A 20,452-nucleotide genomic window follows, 5' to 3' on the forward strand; every position below is an offset into this window, starting at 1 on the left:
TCTATGGGAATAGCACAGCTGCTAAAATCCAAGTCAGCTTTTACTAAATCATCTAGTCAGTTTATGTAAAACAGGACTCTTAAAATGACCATCAAGAGGAAATCATTTGCTTACAGAAATGGATATGGATACCTGCATTTCATTTACTGTTCTCTAAATTCATTAAAAAAAAATATATATATATATATATATATATATATATATATATAATCTGAAGTCTGGATAAAACTTCATGAGAATATAGGGTCATCTGTTCATAGAATAGACACATAGGCAATGGAAAAGCTATTTAAGAGGAAAATTAAACATGAAATATCAGAAACTGTACTTTAATACATATTTAAAAAGGAGAGACAGGAGACACGATACATACCAAACCTCTAAAAAAAATGTACTGGTGGAAAAGAAGAAAAGAATTACTACATCCTGATTGCTCAGCCATTCAAGAAAGTAGGGATCTGCTCCCAGCAAAAGCACTTTGTAAGCCTAACACCTGAGCTCCTAAAAAGATTATGCACATTCAAGTCCCCAAGAGCCTACTAATGTGTCAGCTGCCCTAAAAGAATGACAGGAATACTGTATCAACAAAAGGTAGTGCCTGTACAAGTACATTCATTGTCAAAAGATCCATAGCCCCTCAGAAGCTGATGATCTGTATTAGGAATACAAAGGATGAATTTAGTAAAGAGAGTGGGAAGACTTGACTGAATTAATAGCACTCCAATGTGCGCCAAATAATGAGTCAAACCATGGCCTTTTCATACTGAGATATCCCAGTCAAGATTACTTGAACTTAGTCTACGCAACCTTACAAAAGTTGCCAAGAGCTTTCAAGGCTACAATACAGGAAAACAATCCACAAATGAAGAGGCCTCACACAGACGCATACTAGTGGACACTAGTGTTCTGGCAATATTCAACTCAAAATCCTAGCAACTGCTATAATGCATTAGCTGATTCAGGATGGTCACCACCAGTATCAAAATGAAGGAGCTTCATTAATAAAAAGTATTATGAAGATGATATTTATTTTATCCCTGAATACAAGTGCTCACGGCAAGGCATCAAACATTAAAGCAACTTTACATATTTGCAAAGAGATACCCTAGTGCAGGACAGGCACAGGTAGACAGACACTTAGCGTTATTTCTCATGTAATTAAGGACACCCAAGCAAACTACAAACAAAGATTATTCTTTAAGTGTATGCTTAAAAAACATTTGGTAATGTCTCTGTGATAAACACGACAGCAACATATTGACTTTGGAGCCTTTTTGTTGAAATCTAAGGGGAAAACCTATTTATTATGTGTCCCTAAAACTGAACATAATCTTTATTTGTTTTTCATATTGCAGCATGAAGCTCTTAAGCAGAGACAATAGGAGATGGACTTGACAGGTCTATCCACAAAGAAAACCATATAATAATTTAGGAAGTAGGGAGTCAGGCCAAAATGATTTAAATTATAGTGCCTATAAAACAGGACAAGATTTTGGAACTGTGACCATTGAGAAAGCAGACATAAATGAACAATTCAGACTTACTTTGGGAGAACAGGCTGTGCACTTGTCAAATGCCAGGCTCACAGGAAGGACGTTATCAAATCTTGATAAAAATCCACGAATCTGGAAAGAAAGAAGATGCAGGCTTATGCTCGCAATAATAATGATACATTTCCAAATTTAAGCTGAGTTGGAGACATTCAGCCAGAAGATGAACAAGATTCTTTATTACTGTTAAACAGTGGCCTCAGTAATCCTTCCTATGCAATCAGTACTGAGACAGTTTGTGTTTTGGTTAATTTTTCTGTAGACAGGTAATAACAGGACTTTTTAAAATACAGAATTATCTAACTAGGAATAGAGGCACAGCCCCACCTGGAGTCTGAATTTTTTGTCTGCAACCACTCAGTCTCAGAAACCAAAAAATGGAAAATTGTGTCATAATTATTTAAATAGATTTGTTTCTCCAAGTATTACAATGATTTGGAAATTTAAAAATGGACTATTATTGTGCTGTCTGGTTATAATGCATCCAATAGGTAAAGTTTAAAGAATCAGATATATTAGCATATATGTGTGAGAAATGTTGAGTATATTGGTTCTGAAAAAGCATATGACCTTGCAAGCACTTTATGGTGCAGCCCAATGCTAGCCAGAGCTCTTCACTACATTAGGACAAAGGTGCTTTTCCTTTCTCCCATTTTTCCTCTCTTTAATAAACTGAGCTTATTCTTATGCCATGTTGTACCTTGCTGATTGTTGGAATAATCAGCCATTTTGACACTGTACAATACTATCTTTTCTTTTTTGCTCTAGACAAGGGGTCAGCAACGATTTTTGGCTGGAATGCCAAAAAACCCACAATGTCTATCTTGGAAGGTGCCGGAGTGCCAGCATGCCAGAAAAACAAAAAAAAGGTGACACACACACACACACAGCAGGATGCACCGCATATTAGTATATATAATCATCATAAATGTTGCCTCTTTTGTTGTGTATTACCTTTTTGTTGAGCATGTTGCAATGAGAAAGAGAGGAAAAAAGAGACAAGAGAAAGAGAGAAAGAAAAAGGAGAGCAGAGAGAGAACCAGACACATACAAACACACACAGAGAACCACATGGACAAACACAGAGAACCAGAACACACCCAGAACTGATACCCATGCGCACATATATCCGGAACCAGACATGTGTGTGCACACAGAACCAGACAGAGGCAGACAAACACACAGAACCAGATGCATGGGTGCATGGAGCCAGGCTCCTGGGCCACTGGACAAAGTCCAACCCAACAATGCCCTGGTTCCGCCAGAGCCCCCGTGCTTCCCTGGGGAGCCAGCCCCTGGGCTGCAGTGCAGCTGGCCAAGGCCCCGGCCCAGAGCCTGCCCATCAGCCCAACCACCCATCCACCCCTCACAGCTAAGCTTGCAAATGGTGCAGTGCTCCTAGCAAGGAGTAGCGCCAGCCTCATTCTGGTGGGGGGCTGGGCCAGGGCTGGGTGCAGAGCAGGTGGGAGTCAGGGGGGCTCAGCTGCAAGCCCTGCTGCAAGCACCCTGGGCTCCGTGGTTGGCAGCAGTTACCTGAGTCTGTGCTGGCTGCAGCCAGGGGGCTGCAAACAGCTGTTCTGGGCTCCAGCATCAGCTCCATACCGGCAGGTGCATGCACACCTTGGAGCAGACAATGGGAATAGGGCTTGAGGTGGCACAGCCCTCCCACTGTCCACTCTGAGATGCACGTGCAATCGCTGCCAGCATGGAGCTGATGCCAGGGCTATGGAGTCTGCTGCAGCTGCCCAAAGCCCAGGATGGCTACAAACAGCTGTGATGGGCTCTGGAGCCCAGTCATTAGCTCTGTGCCTGCAGCAGGGGAGAGGCTGGGGTTGTGCTGCCTCAGGCTGCTCCCACACCATCCACTCCGAGGCACGTGTGCATCCGCTGGTAAGGAGCTAATGCTGGAGCCTAAAGCCAATGTTTGCAGCCTCCTGGCTGAGACCAGCCCAGGCTCTGGGTAGCTGCTGCCAACCACAGAGCCTGGTCTGCTTGCAGCAGTGCTTGCAGCCGCCGAGCCACCTGCTGGGAGCATCCTGGCCTTTGTGGCTGGCATATATCAGGTATTCCCTCACACACGCATACCTGCATGCATGCACATATGCTGTATAATTCCATATCATGAGGATATTTAAACTGCTGCATTATTCTAAAATATTCAGTTGCCCCACAACTGTACTTCCTGGCCACGTTTTCATTTTTTAGTATTCAAATCTCCAGAAATGGAAAGTCTCGACAAAAATCTTTCTGACTTCAGAGGAGCCAGGTTCTCATCCATTAGGTTTAACCAGGTAACCTTCAGCATTTGAATATTCACTAATGATGTAAATGGCAACTCCATCCCAGGTCAGCAGAGAGCCTGCAACAGCAGTTCAGAGACATTAAACTTCCTGTTTAACTCCAGCACCATTATCTCTGAAATCTGAATACAATTTAAATTCTATTAACCATTCAAGCAATCAGGCCTCATGGTAGAGGTGATATCTATCTTTTATTAGACCAACAAGATTTTTGCAAAAAAAAATTATTAGCTTGCAATTAAAGAATTTTTTTTTGCAAAAATCTTGTTGGTGTAATAAAATATGTCACCTCTACCATGAGCCCTGATTTCTTTTTCCTCTACACCAATACAGCTACAACCTGGATACCATTAACTATTCAAATGTCAAACATTTCGCCAACTACCAAGACATGTTTATCTGGCATGCTGTATTCTGGATGTTGTGCCAGGATGCACAGAGGCAACTAGGTACTATCAAAGATTACCGATATGGGGAAACAAGGAATTCAATCCTCCTCCTGCTTAAGTCAAATCTTCCCCTGCCCAAAATGTGAAGGTAAAACAATACTTCCCCTGCCATTGCCAAAAGTTTCAAATGCCACAGGAGGCCAAAGCACTAATAGCAGCTCCGGGATTCTACCAGGCTATCAAAGCCTCCAGTTTCCTCAGCACTTTCTCTCAGTTATCTATTGTCAATATTACCTACATTAAAAGTGAAAATTAAGTGCAGCATAAATTAAACAGCATTCAGTATCAAAAGCGAAACAAGATGGGACTAGATTGCAAAGGAAAGTCCAGCACAACTTTGTGACCCCTGCCCATAATTTAAATCTATATGACACAGAACATGTTGTTACTTAAATAATTTGTAGGTAGCTGTGTTTCAACACAAAACAAGCCTGGAGAATCTGGATGCAGACAGTCCTTGAATTTTATAAAATCAAAGAAAATTAGGGTTGGAAGGGACCTCAGGAGGTCATCTAGTCCAACCCCCTTTTCAAAATAAGACCATCCCCAACTATATCCCGAACCTGCATCCTATTTGATCTCCCTTCAGGCTGAACTGCAGTATATCGCCTCCTTCCAAAGCTGCTTTCCAGTCCAGCCCTGCATGGAAGTACATGGAGCAGCTCAACCCTTGAAAGGATCCTGCAGCACCCTAGTTGAGAATCATTGGTCTAAGGTAACTGCAACATCCTACATTGACACTTACATTGTATTTATCCTCTGGCCAGGTTTCATTAGATCACACTCTTCTCTCACAACTACTTTAATGATAGATTTTGATGACTGGGCAGGGATTATGTCAGGTGTCCTTTGCCAAAATTATCAAACCTAGTGAAAAGATTTTAAAGAGCTTTCTTCCCTTCCAATGTTACAATAAATCAAATGAATGCAACAAACAACACTCTGAGTTAAAGTTATTGCTTTAAAAGATTTGACAAACCCACAAAACTAATTTCTTCCTGGTCCCTCCCACTTGCTTCACTCTCCCAAGTCTCTCAAATACTGCTCATTTTGCATCATTTTCCTTTCATCCTCAGGCTTTCTGCCATACTATTCCTTTTCCTGGAACTGCTTCTCATCCTTGGACTAGTGCCAAACCATTTTTCAAACTCATCCTTCCACAAAGCTAAGTTAACTGAGAAAGAAAAGCATCATGAACAGATTCAAAAACTGTATTTGAAATTAACAACAGTTTGGTTGCGCAAGATGACAGGACCAGCCTCTGGGTTTATAGGACATTTTTGTATGAACCGATATATCTTCTTACTCTGACTCTAGGACTGTTTTCTTTTCTGTATTTTGAATGAATGAAAACAAAACAAAACAATCAAGCTTGAAGCTGTGTTCATTCTTAATTCACCCTCATCCGATACTTTCCTAACACTAGGTATTCATATTCTGTGATCAAATTCTTCTTTCAGATGAACTTAGCTTCAATAGATTTCTAATGGAGACAGATTGAGGCCCTTTCACTAGTTACCACCATAAGGAGAAAATTTCATGCGTTTCCAAACTGCGTGACTTATTATAGTAATAAACTGCTTGGTGACCCCGACATATATTGGTAGTTACTTGCCCAAGTGCCTTATTAAGAGCCGTTACTTGTTTTGTGTTAAAAGTTTTAAAAAAAATCACATATTTCTTTTCTCACTTTGGTTAGCCTCGATTTATGTAAGTTGTCAGGCTTCCCACCTGGATAAAATGAAACTTAGGCCCCTGTCAGACATGCAGGTAAAGGTATAATAGTATCTGATATGTGATCCACACAGTCACATTTCCTGTCATGCCACTCATGCACAGTAGGTATGATTGTGGGATCAAACATCAGATCCCATAATGCCTTACTGCTGGTGTAGGGGGAGTGAGCCAACAGGGCTTCCAGTCACATGGGTGCACCTGGCCACATGTTCAATTAACAGTGTCAAGAACCACTTTGTGTGTGTGTGTGTGTCTGTGTGTGTCTGTGTGTGTGTGCACACGCGCGCACACACGCGTGTGCATTATTTACATAACTTTGTGGCTTATTCCTTGTTTTACGATGCCGTTATTTACTTAAATTGTATCCCAGCTACATGTTAAAGATGTGATTGACTGACTAATCAAGTCTTAAGTGTAACATGTGGCAGGGGCCTTAGCAATACTGATAAATCAAGCCATTAGCATCTCATACTGGTCTGTGAAAAACTCTAGACTATATCCCAGTGTACAGTTTTATACACAACAGCACCTTACTCTGTAAGTAGTTCTACCGCCATGAGACTTCAAGGATTGTTCATGTAGTAATTTACTATGGCTCTCAGCAAGCAGCAATAAGATAAGGGCCAAAAGCATCCAAATGTAGTGGACCCTTTGTGGGGAGTTGTGGGGGGGAGGGGGAAGGAGAAAGAGGAGGAGAGAGAGAGCTGTCCTTAAAACAGTACAGGAAAAAGCATATCTGGGAAGAAAGGAAAGAGACAGCAATACCTGAAAAACACCAGGACAATTTTGCTAACAGGAAAAAGGAGGTTAGTAAACTAAAGCAGTTCCTTCGCTTTATATTAAAAGGGATATGATACAGGCAAAGGGCACAAGGATTGGATTACATCTCCCTAACCAACAGGAAACCATTTGTCCAGACTTCTGGAGCAAGGGAGAGGGAAAATGCTGAGCTTGCATGAATACATTGCAACACAGCTACCTATTGTTGTGCAAATGACTTCTGTAACTAACACAGTATTTCTGACCACTTTGTAAAAAACAATTTTATAAGACACAGAGAATTGTTTGACTGATCTTAAGAATTCCCATTCTGGAAGGGACATAAAAAGAATTCTTAAACCTTGCAAAAATGCCAGCAAGTAGGTATACAAACAGTACTACTACTTTTTTACTAACAATACTGAGTATTAATTGGGGCAAAACAAAGTAATTCTTAGAAGCAAAGGAGATCTATAAATATGGATGCCAAAGAACAGGAAATTATGGTCATACTAGTGCCGATTTGTCATTTTTAAAAAAAAGAGACTGTGAACATACACATCTCTTTTACCAAGGGCAACAACACAGCATTAATTTTTTGACACACAAAACCATGACTAAGGTTAAACAAAAAAACCCCCCCAAACCAAACCCCATATGCACAATGAAATTAGAGAAAAACCATCAACATCTGATTTAATTACTATTTTTGAAGATACAAATGTAAAATGTTTAAAAATAAACCTGTACATTTTTATAATACATGGATTTACAGGGTTTCAACAATATTATTTTTTTCACATTACCATCCCATTTCTTGTAGGAGGATATATATCCTCAAGACTACAAGAGAACTCTTTCTGAATAAAGGCAGAATAGTTTTATGTTAAAAGGCAAATGCTTTTCAATGGCATGTTATCATGGAAGTGAGCGTCTTACTCATAAAATGGACAAAAGTGTTACTTTGGTTGTCATTTCACCTTTTCATCACCTCAAAAGGAAAAAAATGCCTGTGGATAGCTCCAGAAATCACTGTTTATTTGCACTTGGTCCGGGTGATAAGCATACTATGCTATTGGGCAAATATAAAACTATCACTGAGAAAAGTGAATTGTTGCAATTTACACCCCAAGACTTGCATCATGCAGACAAACTCAAAAGTGAAGGTATTTATGGTACATAAGATGTATCAACATTAAAATATTTGTTTTTATATTGACCATCCCCTGGGTGTAACTAAAATTTTAATAATTTTACCCTCTATTTCTGGAGCAAAGAAATAACAACACTCAAATAAATATGGCAATACTGACTAGTTTTTAGGTGCCAGGGAAAGACGGGCTTCAGCTTGGAAATGCTGTGACTCGTCTCCACAAATACAAAGTGAAAAGGGTTTTATTGTCTTGCAAGAGTGCACAATATGTTCCACACCCCAAAATTCAGTCAATGAAAATTCAAAGTTTTCTCTATATCCAATATAACTGAAGACAACTGACACATTCACAGTCATTGGAGTTTGAATTAAGTATGAAGCAGAAGAGGGTTATATACAACATCACAAATGCTCAAATAAACTAAAGAATTATGATGTTAAGTGCAATACATTATGTCCCTTATTCTGGGCTGCACCAATTTATCATAGAATCATAGAAAATTTGGTTTGAAAGGGACCTCAGGAGGTCATCTACTTCAACTACCTGCTCAAAGTAGAACCACCCCCAACCAGATCGCGTCAGCTAAGTTTTTGTCTAGTCAGGTCTTAAAAACCTCCAATGATGGAGATTTCACAACCTCTCTGGGTAAGCTGTTCCAGTGCTTTACTGACTTCCTAGTGAGAAAATTCTTCCTAATATCTAACCTAAACTTCCCTTGCTGCAACTTGAGACTGTAGCTCCTTGTTCTATCATCTGCCACCACTGGAAACAGTTTAGCTCCATCATCTTTTGAACCACCCCTCAGGTAGTTGAAGGCTGCTATTAAATCCCCACTCAGTCTTCTCTTCTCTAGACTAAATAAGACCAGTTTTCAGTCTTTCCTCATAAGTCACAGGCCCCATAATGGTGTCTTGGAGCTGTTGCTGCAAGAGTGGTTTCAACAGGAACTCTGGATTCTTGTCCCATTACCTGTACCAGCTCCTATAAACTTTATGTCCCTCTACGAGTTATACCTTTTGATATCATCAACTCAAGGTGCTTCTCTGCAGTGCTTTCATTCTCCTCCTTTCACATGCCCCAGCCCCCTCACCATTTTTCCCTCATCATTTTTGTTGCTCTCCACTGGACTCTCTCCACTAGCAACTCTCGAACCAATGCAGCCCAGGATGCTGTTAACCTTCTTGGCAACAAGGGCACACTGTTGGTTCATATTTAGCTTATTATCCACTGTAACCCCAGGTCCTTTTTTCCACAGCTGCTGCTTACCCAATGGTCCCCAGCTTGTACCCTTGCATGTGATTGCTCTATCCTAAGTGCAGGACTTTGCACCTGTCATTACTGAACTTCACGAGGGTTTTTTTGGTCAATCCTCCAATTTGTCTATGTCTCTCTGAATCCTAAACCTACACTTCAGCCTTTCCAGTACTTCCCCAGCTTGATATCATCTGCAAACTTACAGAGGGTGCACCATCTCATCTTCCAGGTCGCTGATGAACATATTGAACAAAACTGGCCCTAGGACTGGTCCCTGGGGCACTTCACTGGATACCAGCTGCCAACTAGACATCGAGCCATCATTTACAACCACATGAGCCCCATGATCCAGTCAGTTTTCTATCCACCTTCTATCAATGTATGCAACCCATATGTCCTTAGTTTGTTTGCAAGAATTTTGTGGGAGACGATATCAAAAGTCTTGCTGAAGTCAAGGTATATGATTTAGTTTCTTGAACACCGTGGGGGCTGAGGACAGTAGAGTAATTTCTGGGTTGCTTCATCTTATGGTGGGTATCCTTAGCTATTTCTCTGCCTACTGGAGGCAGTCCTAGCGGTTAGGGATTACTAGAATGCATCTTACTCAGGGGATGTGATAGAAGTTATCTGTATGCACCTGAATATAAGATGACCCTGAATATAGCTGTAATTATACTTGACTACAAGACAACCCCCCAATATTTATATTCTATATATGGAAAATATATATACATTTGTTACTTATTTCCAGGTATTGAATGTAATTATTGGAGGTCCGCCTTTAATTCATCACCCTCCCACTCCTATAGCAGGGGAAAATACATCTGGGAGGCCAGGTAGCCCCATTGTCCTCTCTTCCCCCCTGCCCATACTTTTCTCTGCAGTCCCTTCTGGCACTGCCCCCTCCCCAACATAGACTAGTTCATCAAGAATTGTACCTTTTTTGGAAACTGCTGCAAGTATAAGAGCAGAGACTCCGTGAACATAATTTTTAAGCAGCACTTCTGTACTTACTTATATATAGTAAAAGCCTTTTTTTTTTTGCAAAAATAGATATTATACATATATAAACCTATATATACACACTTGTACTTTAACCGTCCTGTCACTTGACTGACACAGTTCACTTAACATAACACACTAAAGTTAACTGTCATCATCCCTGTTAACACTACAGTTAACTATCATTTCTGTTACAATAACAGCACCTGCATACCTGTGTGCCTGCTGCCATTTCCTCTACCTGTTACAAGAAACGTAAACCACCTCCATGCCCTTCTCTTCCCCTTTCCTTTCCTCTCTCTCCACCCCTATGATTTTTCTGTTTCTTTACCCAGTCCTTTCATGGCTCTGCCATCTCTAGTCTAAGTCATCTTTGTCATTCTCTTCCTCCTCATTGTTATCATCCTCTCAGCTGGTCTCATTCTTAAGCAGCATGTGCCAATCCTTCATCTTCTGCAGGTCTTCTGTCATCTCTTCCCCATCCTCTTCTCCCATCTTCTTATAGCTCACTTACTCCCATTCTGATGCAGTTCTTGACTGGGAGGTTCATGTGCCTGCACATGAACAGGCTTCTCATCTTCTACAGGGTGTTCCTGAAGCAGGATATGAATTTGCTGAAGCTGGCTGTTGGGGTCCAATAACCAAACAGTGCTGCCTCTGTGGTCAGGGTCTTGACCCCTGCCACCGCCTGGAGGAGTTGGCCTACTCTCCCCCATGCCTCTGTAGCATATCGGCAGCTCCAGAGGAGGTGATCAATTGCTTCTCCTTCCACCAGCAGGTTTGCCTTTGGAAACTCTGCATCAGCTTTTGAATTACATTACAATTCTTGAGTGGGGGTCTGCAGAAGTGACAGCCAGAAGCTGAAAGGAGCTGCCGCTGCTGCCTGAGGTGTGGGATGGGCTGGGCGGGGGGGGATGACGTTTATCTCTTATGGGGGTGCTCTTGTCTCTTATCTCGTCTCAGCACCCCCGAGCTCCCCTATAATTCGAACCCTGTTCAGTGCCCACATGGAGAGTGCCTGGTGGGCCTGCCAGTTCAAGTTTATATGCGTTTCCTTCTTCCTTTTTTCTGGAAGATTCACTCCCATATGACCTTGTAACTGTTGCCAAGGAATATATCCACAGGTGTCAATCTGTCGCTTGCTCTTAGTATTTCCTGCATCTTCCAGTGGTTAGTCAGGGCTCTTGGGGTTTCATTCTGTACCTTATATCTGTTCAAGAACTGCTCAAGGACCTTGTAGAACCATGGCAGCTAGCATACCCACCAGCTTCACAGCAGGTGCCCTGCAAAGTATTTCATAAAGCAAGCTGTTCTGGTTTCTGCCCTGACTTCTAGTTTGTAGCCTCCATATGTAAAACAGATCTTCCTTGTTTATCTGGAGTAGCTCTTGCAGAACTTTGTTGTTAAAATCTCCTCCACTCATGCCATTAGGGAGAAGACCGGACTGCGATTCATACAATTCACCTTGAAACCCATGGGGAAACCCTTTCCATTCGATCCTGCTACTCCTTTTCTGGCTGCTCCTCCTCTGGAAGTTGCTGCCTTCCTCGGCTTGGCTGCCTGGACATCTGAAATCCAAAAATAAGTCCGCTCTTCCCCTACTCCAACATGTAGGTGCAGACCACAACGGTCCTCCACTCTGATGGGAACAGGAACTACACTTGATCTGAACCAAAAGGCAAAGCAGCGATACAAAAAAGAAAAAAAAAAAAAAGGGTTCTCAACTACGCATGAAATTAGACCCAAGCCAAAAGACTCATGAATTATCATACAGCTGGACCCCAGCAGACACAACAGCATTTCAAGCCATGGTGATCCCAGAGCTCAGCACTATTTAATACATATGTGTACTCCAGATATTGCCCATGGAGGAGCCATGTGCTAATTAGACACCTACATATGACTAGAACCAGATGCACTTGTCAGTTCTGGGATCCTCCAAAACTGATATTTGAATGAGTCACAGGGCAACCTGGTCTGACTCCACCTCCTGGAGGGCAGAGCCACACTAATCATGAGAGACAGGCTGAGAAAGGGGGTGACAGAGGGCTTCTGGATGAACTCTTTGGGGCCCCTTTTCGTGATGTTTTCTAAAACTTTAAGGCTGATAAGGAAACAGGAATGACTGGAAGTGGGAAAGAAAGGTGAAGTTCAGCTGTGGGAGTAAAGAGGAAGTTGAAATGTATTTAATGCAGTGGCTCACCATGACTTGAAAAAGAGCTGACACTTGGGGGAGGGGGGCACATATCTTATACATACAGGCTCTATTCACCTATCCTTATGGTAGGTTCCCATAAGGTTACCTGGCAGAAGGGACACCATTATCTAGCACAGGAATGGCAATTATTTTAGGTAGAGGGCTGCTTACCGAGTTTTTGCAAGCTGCTGAGGGCCCCACCCCTTGACAGTTGCCCTGCCCCTTGATCACTATCTTGTAACTGGAAGTCCCGTTCCCTAACCCCTGACCTTTGCTACCTGAAGTCCCCTCCCACCCCAGGAAGTACTCCTTTCAGGAAGGGTTTGACATCTCAGAATACCAAATTATATTCTAAAAAGCAAACAACTACAGCATTCGTTAATTTGATTTAAAAATATATTTTTCTCCTGATTCACATGCATTTGTGTTGAGTACACAGAGGTGATTGCACAATAGCTTAAAATGAAGTTTTACTCTTGTATATCGTGAGGGGTGTGCATAAGTTAGGTGGGGGGCTGTGGTTGTGTGGGTGGGTATGGAGCTGGTGGGGGGCTGTGTATGGGGGAGGGTGGCTGGGGTATATGAGTCTGCATGTATGACAGTGTGAGGGGAATGTGGGTGCATGTGTATGGTGAAGTGTGTGTATGCAACTCACCCCATGAAAAAACACACATGCACACACACACTCTGCCCCTGCCTGCACACACACAACCCCCCTCCCTACACACACACTGCCCCAGCCTGCGTGCGTGCACACTCTGCCCCTGCCTATGTGTGCGTGTGCACACATACACATGTACACCCTGGTCCAGCGATTCAGCCAGAATCCACATGGTGCTGGAGCAGGGCAGGAGTAGGAAGACAGTGAAATGGCTAGAGGTGGGGTGGGGTAGGGCTGGGCTGCTCTGCTCTGCTGAGGGCTCCCCTTGTTTCCTACTGCCTCTGGCTCATGTAATTTTTGACAGGCAGCCAGGAGCAAATAAATATTAATTTACTAATTTTTTTAGGGGCCCCATGGGCCCAATAGAATGGCCTGGTGGGCTAGATCCAGCCCACGGGCCATATTTTTCCCACCCCTGATCTAGCAGGTGGTTTTCCTAGGGGCAGGGGATAACCATTGTTCTCGCATGGGTTAGTACCCAGACAGAGGTAATGTATAGTCACCCTCCCACTTTCATTTCCAGTGGGAAGATGTTGGCTTTGTGCCCTGTGCCTGCCTAGTCTTGTATAGGCATTCCCTTGCTACCCTGGAGCATGCACCTGGGGCTGGCCACAGAGTTAGTTCCTGCAGTCTTGGCAAGGGCTCACATTCTCCTCAAGGGAAGCGCCAAAACTCACCTGCCACGACACTGGTCTTCCCTTCAGTGGCGGGGATCCCTCTTGTAGCCCCTCGCAGGTCAGTCACACTTCCTAGCTGGTAATCTTTGGGCTCTGCCTTCCCTACACCACAGCCATGCACCAGCCCTTAAGACAGCTGCTCTATGATTGACTGGCTCGCCCTCTGAGGTTGACTCCTGGGCCCTCCCTGTCTGCCAGGTTCCTAATGATCTTATCCTGTCCTTGGTCTCTTCAGGACGTTCCACAGTCCCTGTAGCTATGCTGAATCTCCCTGGCTGCACTGCTGCACACAGCATCATCCCGGCTGTCCCTCTCCTCTGCGCGTCACCCCTGGCCCTAATACCTTTCTTAGGGGCCCTTAGGGTGATCCATAAAAGAACAAGTTAAATAGAAACCAAAAGGGGGGAGTGGGGTCTTAGCCCTTTCCCACTCATGACTTCAATGTCTGCAGCTTCGTGGTCCCTCGACGCCATCCTCTTTCCCTTTAACTGTTTGTGGGCCCTTCCAATGGGTCTGCCCTGGGATCTCTCAGTGGCTGCCGGTGCCATCCTTGCCTGGCACAGGAAGCACTCTCACCATCTGCTCTCCACAGTGCCTCCTCACCTGTTTCTTCACTGCCAGTTTTTAACTTTGCTGGGCAGCATTCTCCAGTGATGTCATCCCCCTGCGCCACTTTCAGCCAGATATAAAAGCAGCTGATGAACCTCATGGGTCCTCCATCCCAGCACGGCTTGCCCATTCCTTCTCTCCCTAAAAAAGGTAAGTTTGCCTTGTCTTCAGGTCTTCTCTTGCAGGGACGTGCTATCTCTTCCCCAGGTCCTGATGTGGGAGGGGTCTCCTGTCCCCTCATTTTTGTTCCCCTGGGACATGCCCACTATGGAACTGGGAGATTCCTCCCTTGCTTGCTCCTGCAGCCATATGGCTGAGGGCAAGCGAAAACTGGGGGCATCTGAACCGCAAGCCTCCAGACTTGAACCTGCCCGTAGGATGTCTACTAAAGGATTTGGAAGTATCTGAAGCCCCAGGCTGAAAAGTTTGGGGTGGAGGATACTTGTTGGTAGTAGGGCCATTCACGGTTCTTGAATGATTGAAAGGACGATTTGGAACTGATCTGGCTGATTTGGCTCATTTGACCTGGGACATGAAAAACTGTCCTTAAAAATAATCAACCCCCCAAAAACCTGTCCAGTAATAAATACCATGACATGGGTAATGCAATTAAAATGGCACTGTGAAGTGGAGGGTGCACCCTTGTCTGCATGCGGACAGGACTCCCTATGAGAGCCTCATAGTTACTTTCTCACTGACCAGCTTCCAGTGGGAGGATCTTGGTTCCACACCAATTTTATGGAAATGGGAGATTCTTCCCTAGCTTGCTGCAGTGGCCATATGGCTGAGGGCAAGTGAAACTTGGGGACAACTGAACCCCAAGCCTCCGACCTTGAGCCTGCCCATAGGATGCCTGCCAAAGGATTGGGAAGGATCTCAAGCCGCAGGCTAAAAAGTCTGGGGTGAAGCATATTTGCCAGTAGTAGGGCCACATATGATTCTTGAATGACTCAAAGAATTTGGAACTGATCTGGCTAATTTGACCTTGGGCAGGAAAAGTTTTCCTTAAAAAGTATGTTTGCCTAACATGGGCCATATACTTTATAGTCATGCTCAGTTTAATCAACTTCATAGCTTGTTTCATTACTGAGCACATGATGCTTTCAGCAGCTATTTAATAATCAACAACGTATTTCATGATATTTCTTTGTGAATATAAGCTGAGAAGATTTTTCCCCATGCTGATTGGGGGCGGGGGTGAGGGGAGAGGGGAATCTTGCCTTGTATTTGAGCAAGTACAGTAAACAGGATTTCTCTACAAAGATTCCTCATGTGGATGGATCCAAGCAAAGACTAAATCAGCTGTGAGGGGGGTCTACTAGGTTCAAGCCCTATGCCTCCATATTCAATTAGGACACTTCCTTCCAATATCATGGTTTTACATCACATTTTTATTGAAACCTAAAAACCTGCAATATTTATTTTGGAGACGTCTCAGGAACTACCAATATTAACAAATGTTTTTATTCCCAGATCACTTACCTGATGAGGCACGAGCCCAAGAGAGGTAGGTGGTTCATTCATTCTGTCATCACTGCTGCTAGCAACAGCATAACCACTGCCAAAAAAAACAGAGAGGGTGGGAGCAGGGAATCAAGGTAAAGAAAGACTAGCATTAGTCAAAAAAAATTCTATTGAAGTGTTTTTGCTGGAAAGCAACAATTTTTCACAACACTGTGTTTTTGTCAAAACAGAACATTTTAATGTCAAACCATAAACCTTGATAATCTTCCCCTCCCACCCCTTCCTCCATTTTTGGTCAAAAAGTAATTTTTCAATTAGCAGTAACTAAGAAATTTTCTTCCATAAGCAGCTTCCTTCATCTTGCAAGGTGATCTATTTGGAAATCCCTTTCACAGTTATTAAGAAGCAAGCACAGGTCTGTGTGAATTCCAGAATCAGGGCTTCAGATTTTTCACTTACTCATACCTAAATCATAACTCCATTTTCTTTTTTTTTTCTTTTAAAATATTTTAAGGTCACAAGGGACTATTATGTTCAGCTAGTCTGATTACTTGCATAACAGAGGCCATGGAATTTCATTAAGTGCAATACAGATAGCACTTATACAAACATTTTATTGAAGCTAAAATACTGTCACAATTTTTGGGCTAGGTTCCCTGATGAAACAGAAATTTTATAGTAGGTCTTCATTTCAGTGAGGTATTTTTCTGGATGCAGGACTCCAACTTAACAACAAAAGTTTTCCTGTTGAAATGCTGCATTTTCAGTACTTCTTCAGCTTAAAGGTACACTGATACATCAGGCCATATCATATCAGCACTAATAAAAGGAAAATTAACATTATCAGTAAATGGGTTTTTTTGACTTATGGGGCCGATAACATCACTGATAAATAACACATTGCGTGTGCACAGCTACAGCATGCATGCAGCCATGAGTGCAGCCTGGTAGCATGGAGAGCAGTGTTCAGCTGGTAAGTCTGTGAGGGGAAGAGACATGGGGAAGGGAAGGGATGTGAAGGGAGCAAAACAAGGCCCCTGCAGTCAGGGAGGGAGTGGGGCAAGGGCAGGGGCAGGGGCTGCACAACCAGGCCAGGCAGAGTGCAGGATGAGCTGGGCTTGTCCAGGTGGCAGGGTGTGGGAAGCAGTTCCCGCTGCTGCGCACACCCCTAGGGGAGGCATGGGGGGTACGTGTCCCCCAGATCTGTGCATGGGGCAAGGGAGACTGCACAGTCTGGGAGAGAGCACAGAGGAGACTTCACAGTGGCAGAGGAGTTGCTGTGGCTGTGACTGCAGATCCTGAGGAAAGGAAGGAAGGAGAACAGCAGATTAAGGACCCTAGACTTTAAAAAAGCAGACTTCAATTCACTCAGGTAACTGACAGACTGGCCCTTGGAGACCAGTCTGAGAGGGAAGAGAGCCCAGAAGATCTGGTTGTATTTTAAAGAAATCTTACTGAGGGTGCAGGAATGAACCATTCTGATGTGCAGGAAGACTAGCAAGTAGGGTAGAAGACTACTTGGCTTACCAGGAAACTCTTCAGTGAGCCAAAACACAGAAAGGAAGCTTAGAAGAGGTGGAAACTTGGACAAACAACTGGGGAGGAGTATAGGAGTACTGGTCGGGCATGCAAGGATGAAATCAGGAAGGACAAAGCACAACTGGAGTTGCAGTTAGCAAGGGTAACGAGAGGGGTTTCTACAAGTAAGCCAGCAATGAAGATCAGGGAAAGTGTGGGTCCTTTACTGAATGGGGGAGGCAATAATGGCAAAATAACAGGTTAGGGACTATTTAGAAAAGCTGAATGGGGGAGGCAACAATGGCAAAATAACAGGTTAGGGACTATTTAGAAAAGCTGGATGAAAAGCCCCCAAGGGTCCTGAGGGAGTTGGCTGATGTGATTTCAGAGCTGTTAGCCATTATCTTTGAAAACTCACAGTGATCAGGAGAAGTCCCAAATGATTGGAAAAGGGCAACTACAGCGACCATCTTTAAGAAGGGGAAGAAGCAGGATCTGGGGAACTACAGACCGGTTGTCCTCACTTCAATTTCCAGAAAAATCATAGAGCAGGTGCTCAAGGAATCCATTTCTAAACACTTGGAGAAGAAGGTGATTACTAAAAGTCAGCATGGATTCACCAAGGGCAAGTCATGCCTGACCAACCTGATTGCCTTCTTTGACATAATGACTGGCTCTGCAGATGCAGGGAGAGCAGTGGATGTGATGTACCGTGATTTTAGCAAGGCTTTTGATACAGTCTCCCACAACATTTTTGCAAGCATGCTAACGAAATACAGGCTGGATGAATGGACTGTAAGAAGAACAGAAAACTGGCTGGATCGCCAGGCTCAAAGGGTAGTAAGTCAATGGCTCAATGTCTCATTGGAAGTTGGTAACAAGTAGAATGCCCCAGGGATCAATCCTGGGTCCAGTTTCGTTCAATATCTTCATCAACAACCTGGAAAATGGCATAGAGTGCACCCTCAGCAAATTTGCAGATGACACCAAGCTCGTGGGAGTAGTAGAAAGGCTAAAGAGTAGTATTAGGATTCAGAGAGACCTAGACAAATTGGAGCACTGGACCAAAAATCTCATGATGTTCAACAACAAGTGCAAAGTCCTTAACTTAGTACAGAATAATCACATGCACAGGTGCAGACTGGGGACCGACTGGCTAAGCAGCCAACAGTGTGCCCTTGTTGCCAAGAATGCTAATAGCATATAGAGGCGGATGCAGACGAAACAGGAGCCGTAAATTGAAGCAGTGGGTTTTAAACAACACCACTTCAATTTAGGGCTGATTAAACCCCTATGTCATGCACACACCCTGCTGACTTACCTGCCTCTTTGGCAGTGAGGGGAGTGCGAGCTGCTGGTGGGCGGAGCAGCCCCTGGGCTTGGGGGCAGGGGGGAGGGAGGGAGGGAGAGCTGATGCTTCCCTCTACAGCAGCTGCAGGCCCCACCCCCTGACTTGGGTGATCGGGGGGGGTACCACAGCCACAGAGGGAAGTACTTTCCTGGGCTGCTGTCTGGCTGCCTCCAGGGCTTCCTGTAGAACTGTGGAACTGCACGGAGCCTGGTGCTTCGCTCTGTGGTTGCAGGGGCAGCAAACTTAAATTTAAAGAGACAGCCTTGTGATAATTACATTATTTATATGGAAAGTTAAAACAAATTTATTTTCCACACCTGGAATCTAATTATTTGGGGGAGACGGGGACAGTGTTTTAAATTGAAAGTCATCTTTAATTCAGGCAGTGTTAACATTTTATCTTGCATACATTACAGATATTTAAAGTGGAAGAATGGACTTTAAGTCCACAGGATCCGGGGAGAAAAGGTTTTCTCCCAGAAGGAATGCAACATCTGTTTACAGCTGCACATGTTTTCTGAAGTGAGAACTTAGACTTAAACCAGTCTCATGATGCGCAATACAGAAGCAATGAGTTTTTCCAAAAATACCTTTTGTCTTATAAACATCAATCCTCCCCTTCAAATGACTCACCCTTCTGGATGTTGTAAAACAGAAACCATTAACTCTACTGCAAGAGCTCCAGCTATCATGGCTAACCCTGGTCGGCTGACCGTGCACTGCTGATCCAGTGTCCGATCCCTGGTGGACTACAGAGAAAGAAAATTCGGAAAAAGATGATACTTGAAAATACTTGGCTGTCCGTTACATAGTTAAATATCTGTCATTAAATCAATACAAGTGAGTTCTCTCTCGGTATCAAAATGAAGAATTTGTTGTTTTCAAATGTCATGAGTCACTGCAAATGAGGCTGCACAGAAAACACATAAAAGAGATGCATAATAGCTATTTGCAGAAAACTCCACTCACATCTCCTGGTGCCACAACATCATTGCAGAAATAACAGCCAAGCTTATAGCCAGGGATATTTGAAAAGAGTGATGATCCCAGGAGATCAGCAGAGCTTGTGATGCTACTGGAACATGAATCACCAGGCTCCTGCTGTTTTGGTTTCTTTAGTCCATGTCTCATCACAACAAATGTGTCAAATCCCAGTGCAGCATTGATGACCAACTATACAGGAAGAAAACACATAGTCAAAGGAAGCATAAAGAAAAACAGTCTACACATGTTGATTGTTATAAACAGTAATTTCTCTTCCTTGCAATAAAAATGTCAAGCTAAAGTTAATTGTTAAATTTACAGCTTGACATTATTTAATTACTACATTTATTTTAAAAGATACTACTTTATTTTAAAAGAAATACACTCAACATATTCATGAGCAATATACAAGCAATATCTCCCATTATCAATAGGTGCCAATGTGAGACTTCCTGGACAGTGTGATTTCAGACTTCAAGCACTATGAAAATACTGTGCTCACACACACAATGGACTGTTTTCTGCAGGAGAACACATCAAACAAGCTTTCCTATGGGTGATATTATGTTTACTCATGCTTTAAAGATAAAAGAGGAAGAAATATAATAAACACCTTTTTTCCCCAAATGAGTCACTCAGACAAAAATTTACATCCAGTCTGGAAAAGGTTTTTTTTAATGAAAGTTATTCTAAAATTTACTTGAAATAAGAGTGACATCGGGGTTCACTATTTGCATAAAAATGCTAACATACATGTTTTAAAAAATGTTTGTAGAGAAGCAAGCA

The 20,452-nt window shown here is 43.2% G+C and overlaps 1 protein-coding gene across 6 annotated transcripts in view; it reads right to left on the reverse strand.

Annotated features, from left to right (window-relative positions):
* Positions 1-20,452, reverse strand: part of ATG7 (autophagy related 7) — a 285,204-nt gene that overhangs the window by 177,822 nt on the left and 86,930 nt on the right. For all 6 annotated transcript variants that reach the window (XM_019537035.1, XM_019537037.1, XM_019537033.1 and 3 more), the window contains 4 exons: positions 19,652-19,855; positions 19,316-19,431; positions 15,832-15,907; positions 1,545-1,625 (listed from right to left, as the gene is read on the reverse strand). In XM_019537035.1, the coding sequence (XP_019392580.1) occupies positions 1,545-1,625; positions 15,832-15,907; positions 19,316-19,431; positions 19,652-19,855 (477 nt within the window). The remainder of the gene's footprint in view (positions 1-1,544; positions 1,626-15,831; positions 15,908-19,315; positions 19,432-19,651; positions 19,856-20,452) is intronic.

The sequence above is a fragment of the Crocodylus porosus genome, unplaced genomic scaffold (assembly GCF_001723895.1).
Source record: "Crocodylus porosus isolate Cpor-Errol unplaced genomic scaffold, CroPor_comp1, whole genome shotgun sequence".
NCBI classification, from domain to species: Eukaryota; Metazoa; Chordata; order Crocodylia; family Crocodylidae; genus Crocodylus; species Crocodylus porosus.